The 9,694-nt window shown below is 38.4% G+C and overlaps 1 protein-coding gene across 1 annotated transcript; it reads right to left on the reverse strand.

The window, feature by feature from the left end:
• Positions 1 to 6,999: 6,999 nt before the first annotated feature.
• On the reverse strand, positions 7,000 to 9,468 carry LOC125884278 (V-set domain-containing T-cell activation inhibitor 1-like). The gene is made up of 6 exons (XM_049569177.1): positions 9,093 to 9,468; positions 8,917 to 8,964; positions 8,772 to 8,798; positions 7,867 to 7,965; positions 7,487 to 7,519; positions 7,000 to 7,133 (listed from the first exon to the last, which is right to left on the reverse strand). Exons 1-6 carry the CDS (start codon positions 9,466 to 9,468, stop codon positions 7,078 to 7,080), a joined length of 639 nt encoding a protein of 212 aa, XP_049425134.1. The 3' UTR covers positions 7,000 to 7,077.
• Between the last annotated feature and the right edge of the window lie 226 nt (positions 9,469 to 9,694).

Consider the following 9,694-nt stretch of genomic DNA (forward strand, 5'->3'; position numbering starts at 1 on the left):
GAGATATGCAATGATGATTGGTAATAGTTATGTTGATGTTATCATAGTGATGGCCAAATGAAGCCTCATGGACCACTGTCTTTATTCTCTGAAGCCACCAGATGGCGCTGTCTGTTCAACAAAGGTTTGAAAGCACATTTCATTGTCATTCCTTCAGCCTTTATCTTTAAACCAAGAGCGCCATCTGGTGGAGTTAGAAAATGAAGAAAATGGTTCACGAGGCTTCATTTGGCCATCACTAGTTATCTAGTATCAAGACTCTGATCATGTGAGGAGATGACGTGCACACGACAGCACGCACTAGGGCCCGTCGTAACTACCTTCCGCCACTGGTGCTATTACTTATAATAGTGTCAGGTAGGACGTAAAATATACACCGATCAGCCACAACATTAAAACCACTGACAGGTCAATCAATCAATCAATCAGTCAATCAGTTTTATTTATGAAGCCCAATATCACAAATCACACTTTACCTCAAAGGCTTTACAGCATACAACATCTCTCTGTCCTTGGGTCCCTCACAGCTGATCAGGAAAAACTCCCCAAAAAACCCTTTAAAGGCTCTCTAAGTCTTCCTAAGCTTGAAAAGGTTTTGTCACATATACAGTGGCAAACATCTCCTCATGATCCGCTACCTTCATGTCTTCTGAATATACTGTGAAAAAGTCCGGTCTCTGTAGGCAGCCCAGGCTCCGCAAATGGCAACAAAAAAACTTCACTTCTGTTGACGCTCAACAATATTGTCAAACACAATGGAGCTAGCTTGCCTTTTAGCCTCATTGTAGTCTGTAGCTCTAACTGCCTCTCTGGGCACCGCGTTCATGTGTGTGGGCTTGGCTTTGGCTGGTCTCGCGCTGGCTGGTTGGTGCAGCCTGGACAAAAATGTTTTTTGTTGCCATTTGAGGAGCCTGGGCTGCCTATAGGAGAGCTCAGGAAGAGCAACTGAGGAGGGATCCCTCTTCCAGGACAGACAGACGTGCAATAGATGTCCTACAGAATAGAGCAGCATCATAAATTAACAGTAATCCACATGACACAATGAGACAGAGAGAGAGAGAGAGAGAGAGAGAGAGAGAGAGAGAGAGAGAGAGAGAGAGAAGGCAGACTAGGCCTAAGTCAGCCTAACTAGGGGCTGGTACAGGGCGAGCCTGAGCCAGCCCTAACTATAAGCTTTATCAAAGAGGAAAGTCTTAAGTCTAGTCTTAAATGTGGAGACGGTGTCTGCCTCCCGGACCGTAACAGGAAGATGATTCCACAGGAGAGGAGCCTGATAGCTGAAGGCTCTGGCTCCTGATCTACTTTGGAGACTTTAGGGACCACGAGTAACCCTGCGTTCTCAGAGCGCAGTGTTCTGGTGGGATAATATGGCACTATGAGCTCTCTAAGATATGACGGAGCTTGACCATTTAGAGCTTTATAAGTTAACAGTAGGATTTTAAATTCAATTCTGGATTTTAGAGGGAGCCAGTGCAGAGAAGCTAAAACAGGAGAAATATGATCTCGTTTCTTAGTTCCTGTTAGTACACGTGCTGCTGCATTCTGAATTAGCTGGAGAGTTTTTAAGGACTTACTAGAGCTACCTGATAATAGAGAGTTACAGTAATCCAGCCTTGAGGTAACAAAAGCGTGGACCAATTTTTCTGCATCTTTTCGGGTCAGGATAGGCCTAATTTTCACAATATTAAGCAGATGAAAAAATGCAGTCCGTGAGGTTTGTTTTAAATGAGAATTAAAAGACAAATCTTGATCAAATGTTACTCCGAGGTTTCTTACGGTAGTGCTAGAGGCCAGAGCAATGCCATCTAGAGAAACTATGTCATCAGATAAAGAGTCTCTGAGTTGTTTGGGGCCAAGAACAATAACTTCAGTTTTGTCTGAAAAGTACAGTCATGGATTTAGTGGAACATTATTCCTTCAAGGTCAAAAGCAAAGTTTCAACATTTTACAGTTACGTGGGGAAATTATGTTTGTTAATGTTAGTGTGTTAGTATTGGAGGGTCTATGTTCACCTATCCAACATTATTGTACCTGTGTTTGAAGTACTACTACCGAACAACCAACTTTTTTGCCAAACTTTCCACTTCAGTTTGTGCCACACTGCTCCTATGGGTACATCCACATCTAAATCTTCTGTATATATTTCATTTCTATAACGGCATCACTCATTGTAAATTTGAGAGTTATGTAGGGAACTGTAGTGCGTGATCACAGGTTGCATGTGAGCCGACTGGTTCTATTAGCAAGTTTTCAACTTTATTCTATTCAACTATTCTATCGTTTATTACATTCTTTTTTAAAAAATTGCAAAAGCAGTAAGAAAGGCTGTGCCTCATGGTGATGTACCAGAAAAAGACATTCTATACGTAGTGATGGCCAAATGAAGCCTCATGAACCGCTTTCTTTATTTTCTGACCCCACCAGATGGCACTCTTGGTTTAAAGATAAAGGCTGAAGGACTGGCAGTGAAATGTGCTTTCAAACCTTTGTTGAACAGACAGCGCCATCTAGTGGCTTCAGAAAATGAATAAGGTGGCTCATGAGGCTTCATTTGGCCATCACTACTTGTGCGTCCTAGATGGGACAGGAAACACATATTTTATTGATATATATTTTATTGCTATTTTTTTTATTATTGCTATTGTTGTTTCTTGTTGCACTGACTGGAGTGGCACCTTAATTTCATTGTACACAGAATGACAATAAAGGTTATTCTATTCTGTTTGTTATAGTCGAAAACATTCTGGGAAGTCAGTGGTGATCGTGTTTTATGGGTTCAAGTCAGAATTTTCATTAATGTTACAACCAAAGATGATAAATTCTAGTTTAGTATTACAAAAGGTCTTTGTAATCTACATTTGAGCCATTTTAACATGTTTATTTACAAATCATATGAACAAGTCTTGTCATTGTTTGTTAAATTAATAAATGAAAATACATCATTTAGACTTGAACACCTAAAGATCATCTCAGACTAAAGGTCACTGTGTGAGCTCTGAAGAATTTAATAATGCCAAACACATCATACCATCACTCAGATCTGGAGCTCATTCAGCACCTTGAACCACACTCTGCTGCTTGTCCCATACAATCAAATAAAGGGAAATCTGTCATTCCCTTAATGAATTGCTGAAGAATATTTTTGTCTTCCCACTTTTTGATTTTGTTCTTTTGTTTTCTTTCTTTTTTAATCCTTTATCAGCATCAGAGTCTTCACTGAACAAAATATCAAGGATGATTTCAACAGTTTCACTTACATTGTATTTGGACTATTTCCATAGAAATGCAATATTATAGGCTGAACAGCAGATGTCACCATTGTGACTGTTTCAGTGAACCTATGTCATTAAATCTGTTGCACAAATGCACCGGCACTTCTGCTTAAAGTACAACTTATTCTGTCTCAGGCCTTTTTAATTTGGAAAAAAGAATCTTTTTATTACCAATCACAGTTTCATCTCAGCCTCTCAATGTCCAGGTGTTTCACAACTTTGAAAACAGACTGCGTCCATATATGATTTTAGTCGTGAATAAAAGGATCAGCAAATCAAAGGTTGCATAAACATGATAACAATATATTTTATAGACAGTATAGTGCTGAAAACAAGAGCACAAGAAGCAATTTTTAAAAATCCACACACACATTTAGTAATAAAATAGTAAAACAATGTCGTAAGAGAATAAAAACTTAATATGTTATATATAAACACACAGCAACTCTGTTAGAATACCACCCTGTAATAATGACTCTGAAAGATTTTTAAAATCCTCTGGTCAGTCAGTATAAGAGGACACAGGAAATCCAGTCAAGGACAGCACCTGAGACTAGTGATGGCCAAATGAAGCCTCATGAACCACTTTCTTTATTTTCTGACCCCACTAGATGGCGCTCTTGGTTTAAAGATACAGGCTGAAGGAGTGAAATGTGTTTTCAAACCTTTGTTAAACAAACAGTGCCATTGAGTGGCTTCAGAAAATAAAGACAGTGGTTCATTAGGCTTCATTTGGCCATCACTATCTGAGACAACAACTCTATCCCTGAAATGATTTACAAAATGATGGTCCAATGTATCAAAAGCCACACAAATATCTGAGGGAACACTGTCCTACATCTGTGTTTTCATCAACAATATTAAAAAATCAACATTCACATATCAGTGATTTCAGCACTTAACAGAATAATTGGCTCATTTTTTTAAATCACATTTCTGGAAATTATGAATATTTTAATAGAAAACATAGCAGCCAAAAACATGGCAGCCAAAAACATGGCAGCCAAAAAATGTACTTAAATAATGTGGATAAAGCCATATGTTAAAATCATAGTTTTCATATATCTTTTTTATTTCATGTTTAGCCTATGTATGGTACACATAACCAGTCCAGTTGCATTTACAGTCTCCATCCATGTCAGTGAAAACATGGATGCTTCACACACAGAAGATCTATACAATCAGCACAGTTTCAAGATTAGAGTCACCAATTCAGTATCTGACCAAATGTCTCCCCTTCTGTTCCTGAGATATGACGTTAAAACATGATGATGTCACAATCAAGCTGACCTTTGACCTTTTTGATATAAAATGTAGTCATTTCATTTTTTTATCCTGTTCAATATTTGTGTGAAAGTTTGCCATTATTAGCGAGTTATGGCCAAAAACATAGAAATGTGTAGAAAATAAAAATTATAATAACCAATGCTGAAAAATGACTCTTAAAAGTCATATGTATAGCGGTTTCATCAAAACGAATATTAAAAAAAAAAAAAAGACATACATCCATAGAACGTCTAGAAAGGCGTAGAATTAAAGTCTATATTTTCCTGGGGAAAAAAATTACAGTAGAGAAATAATTCTTTTAAAAATTTTGATGGGCCCAGAATATGTCAATATTTTGATTTGGTTACATTTGTTACGGGGCGAGCTCAGGGTTGCCAGATTGTGATAGCTGCTTTGTTCCAGCGTTATTCATCGCAAATTCTAGCCAACCAACGGAGAAGCAAAACCAGAATCAACATCGGTTCAGCTTTTGATCGTTGGTGTCAGCTGAAGGCAGAAAAGGGGCTAATAAACCACGCAGAGGTTGCCGCATTCCTTCTGGACAGGTAAGCTAATGTTTGCTAACTAATGCCACCAGACTACCTCACATATACACATAACCTGTCTTAAAGAGAAAGTATTGCAAGTAACATCAGTCATGGAAAATGAGAACCGTGCAAGTTTACCCTTTGTATCAAGCAGCAAAGAGTTGTAGCATGAACTGTTTGAATTCATTTACTTTAAATCTTGGGATGTGACAAATGTGAAAAATGAAATCAGCATATGTATGCAGAATCAGGACAAGATTTTGGTATTGGAAGTGATCTAGTTTCTATTTGTAGGCCTTGTCCGAGTTGTATTGACCCATCATGTTTGAGCCGCAGGTAAACAGTCCATGTGAAAATGTTGAACACATTAGTGGGAATGCAATTCAGAAGCCATTGCCTATCATCAATGGCGACTGAGCTTTATATTAGTTTTGTTTTTCAATTATGTGTTTTCATACACAGATATGTTTTTATAGATGAGCCAAAATGACCAGAGGAAGATGGAGACTTGGCCTGGATATCCACCTGCAGTACTGGTCGTTGCCCTCAGAGGCTTATTGTTTTCAGACTGATAGCCGATGGGTTTTCGAGATTGGTAGCTGGCGCAAAGAACCATAAGCTATACTTGTGCGTACTAAGTACTCGTGTCACTGATGTTTCCCATTTTGTTTAGACTCAGTGTCCCAGGATTGTCCTTGGTCGCTGTCTTAGGTTGTCGTTGCGTCCTCTCCTGTATGGGCTCATGCTTGAACCTATTTGACACAAAGCAGGTTAGAGATTAGGTTTAGGTTATAGTTTAGCCAACAAGTTTGCTAACTGACATCAATTAACTATGTTAATGAACAAAACACCAGGAAGAAGTTTAGAGAACAAAAGAGAGAATATGGAGAGAATCTCTAGCAGCTTTTGAGACTGACTAGCATTAGCAGTTAGCTTCTCACCGATTGCAGTTCACTTATTGCCTTCTTGACATCTTGTAAGTTTATTTTTCATTAATTAGACTGAAAAAGCTAAGAGAGCCCACAGATCATTACACACTTGCCAGTCTACCCTGGTGAAATTTCAGGAAGGTATAAGAAAAGTTCTAAGTACTAAGGAGCTCTGTAGCTAGAGAGATAGCCTCTTCATCATTTGGTAGTTTGATCATTTGGTGATAGTTTACCTTTAAAAAATAAGATATTAGTTATTGATCTATACATGGACTGTTTATAATTTTACAGTCATATGAATGTTGATAAAGGTAAAACTGTGCTGGTTGAACAAACTCACCAACCCTCCAGCAGACGGAGCTTTAACACCTGACTTCAACTGTAACAGATAGTATCTCACAGAGAAAAAATTATTATTCTTAGTCAAAAAGAACTACAGTTAAAAAGCTAATTTCATGTCAGTATTTTTCTGGTATTCTGGTTTCAATATAATTTCATTTTGGGGTTTAAAAGTGTATTAATACTGTGTACAGTTGAGAATGTCTGTAAGACAGAAAAAGATGAAAACTAATCAGTGATGCATATGCTGTTGGTTATGCCTCAGGGCTCCACTAGAGGGATCGCCTCCTCTTCCTCATTCAGTACAGAAGAGTGAAGGCAAGAGAGCGTGTGTGTCTCATTCTTCACCCGCTATTATTCCCTATTTAAGGGCACAACAGGAATGAAGGATGAATGACTCAAGTGTTACATCTGCATGTAGGCCTACATCCTACAATACACATAGACAGAATTTGTTTTTATTTACCAAGATCCTTATTTGGCAGGCTCTGGCTCTGGCTCTGGCTCTGGCTCTACATGGGCCTCTGCCTCTGCCTCTGGCTCTGCCTCTGGCTCTGGCTCTGGACCCACCATGTCTGTGGAAAAGAATGAAATAAAATATTAGAATACATGTTAAAATTCTGAAAAGGAAGAGTAGCTGTTATCATCTTACATTAACTGCTGCTCTTCCTTTGGGTCAGAACATTGTGCTGCTGTCGTGCTGGTGACACCTAATGTCGATATTTACTTACCAGAATCTCTCTGATTTTCTCCGTTCCTTTCCCTCAGTGGTTCTAGCTCTGAAAATTTGTATTAAATTGTAATTGTGTAAATTGTCTTTAAGAGCTAAATACTTTTAGCATGTAACAAATATATAACTTCAGTATCTGTTTATATGAAGTGTTGACATGGCTGCTAGATGTACAGCTGAAATCTTATTGATGAAAAACATAAATCACTTAATTATCACTGATGATCACAGCCAGACAGTGGTAGTTTGTCAAAACTGCAAATGTGTCTCATTCTTTTCTTTAAAATGTGTTATGTGTTAATTATGGATGAACATATTTGAGAAACTGTGTGAATGACGGGTGAATGATACAGGAGTTATATCTGCATGTTCATTATAAGATACAGTCCTTTAGTTACTTACCGTAACCTCCATTTTGTTCTGCGTCTGTGGTGTCTGTGGGAGAAATGAAAAAAGTGTTATAACGCGATCAAATTACAAGTAAACATAACTGATCTTTAATAATTAAACAAATGTGTGCAACATTGTGAAAACAGCATGTAATTATAATAAAACTTATTGATTCTAATATGGGTCAGTTTTGACCAACTTATGGAAGAATGTAGGTTTCACTAACCTTCACCTCTAAATGTTAAATCATAGGTTTCAAGTCTGTCTTTAAGTAACAGTGACCAACCTGATAAAACCAGTTACAATGTACATATGGGCACTCAGGTGGTGTTTTAAAACAGGCTAAAAATTTGTAAACCTTGAAATGAAGAGAGGAGAGATGTGTGCCTTACTGGTCTGTCGACGTTTGTCGACAATGGCAACAATGACACATGTCAGTAGTAGTAGTACAGCACCGATGCCACAGCCACAGCCAATTTTAGCTTTGAGTCCTGAAAGAACGGAGGAAAGATGTCAAGATTTGTTGTTCACTGTTGGGTTCCAAGATAACATCCATCCATCCATTTTCACACCTGCTTCTCCTGCTCAGAGTCATGATTCGTACTTGGTTTGGAATATTCTCCTGAAATATCTGACCAATCAGCTCTCCAAGAATAAAACTGAAGCAACTCGTTGAAATGATCAGATCAGACTTTGCATCTGGGTCGCAAAGTGATTCACAGTTTTGAAAAAGACAATACAAATTCATCTGAGCACATATTCAAACCTGTAACTGACTTCTGAGCACAACACAAGCTCAAAGTCACTGTAACACCCTGTAAAGCCGAGGGGAACTGCAGATTCTCTGGAAGTTCATCTCTGCCAGAGACCCCTTTAATGTTGTATTTACATTATCAGTTGATATGTTTGATATGAATTATAGATGCTCTAAATCAAAGATGAGCTAAAATTGTTGAAGAACAAGTCAGAAAGGAATCATCAATGAAATGTCTTTGAGAAGGAGCAGGGTTTGAGATGGCATTTAAAACACTGTTGTATAATGCCTTAAACTAAAGCTCATTAGAGTAATTCTGAATTCAACCCTTAACTGGACAGGAAGACAGTTTGACACAGGATGAACCCATTTGTTATCTCAGACCATAATGATAGAGGCCAAACTGTGCTGGCTGAACAAGCTCAACAACTCTCCAGCAGATGGAGCTTTAAAACCTGAGTTCAACAGTTTCTTGAATGGGCAGGTGTTATATGTGGTATATGTGTGTTATATATCATAGAGAACAGCACTTGTTTTACTGACCAGGACCCCCTGGCTCTGACTTTGGCTCTGTGGGGGAAAAAATGAAATAAAATATTAAAATATGGGATCAAAAATTCTGGCTCAAAGGAAGACCAGCTGCTGGGTTGGGGAAGAGCAACAAACAGAACTAAAGATATTAACTGACCAGAGTTATTGGTCCGATTTCCTTGGTTGGTTTCCTCCCTTGGCTCTGCTGCAAAAACATTAAATTGTAATTTTGTGTTAATTATTTTTAAGTGCTAGAAAACTTTTAACACATTACCAATATTTAACATTGTCACTTTCATTGGATTAAATATGTATTAAGTTAGATGTTCTCACCAACAATGAGGGTAACGTTGCCTTTCCTGATCTTACTTTTCAGACTGGGAACATGGCAGGTGTAGTTTCCTGCATCACGTTTAGTTACGTTGGTCAGTTTAAGTGAAATATTTCCTCTGGCCATTTCATCACGGAACAGAGATGTTCTACCTCTGAAGTTCTCGTCCTGATTATCTAGAGAGTCATCATTAGCTCGATAGACGTGCACAGTAGCTTCATTGCGTTTCCAGACCACTTCCTGTATCCAGCGCACTCCTAGAGTCGTTGCGTTGAGTGGGGGCTCCAGGTGGCATCCCAGGATGGCATCTTCTCCGACTACGACTTTAACTGGTTCTTGTGAGACAGTCACATTTGACAGTCCTGGGGAAACACACATTGCAATCAGACTTCCTGTTGCAGCATCAATGAACACTTTGTTTCTTGATACTGATTAAAAGTAGGACAGCTGAGCAACAGTCACATGATCTTTAAACATCTTGTCTTAGTACACAGACGTATATAAAAGTTTCATCCAAACCTCTTTGATGTGTTGTTTTAATAATATGATAATATATTCTCTCCCTTTTGTGTCTGTCTGGTAACTTTGGTTTGAAAAGGCTGTT

This window comes from Epinephelus fuscoguttatus, linkage group LG23, assembly GCF_011397635.1.
Source record: "Epinephelus fuscoguttatus linkage group LG23, E.fuscoguttatus.final_Chr_v1".
In the NCBI taxonomy this organism is placed as follows: domain Eukaryota; kingdom Metazoa; phylum Chordata; class Actinopteri; order Perciformes; family Serranidae; genus Epinephelus; species Epinephelus fuscoguttatus.

Excerpts from the sequence above, each read along its gene's own strand:
- LOC125884278 (XM_049569177.1), bottom strand. The coding sequence starts at position 9,468 with ATGTGTGTTTCCCCAGGACTGTCAAATGTGACTGTCTCACAAGAACCA. Across the intron at positions 8,799-8,916 it reads AAATCGGACCAATAACTCTG|AGCCAAAGTCAGAGCCAGGG; the intron begins GTCAGTTAATAT and ends TTTCCCCCACAG. Across the intron at positions 7,134-7,486 it reads AGAACAAAATGGAGGTTACG|AGCTAGAACCACTGAGGGAA; the intron begins GTAAGTAACTAA and ends ACAAATTTTCAG.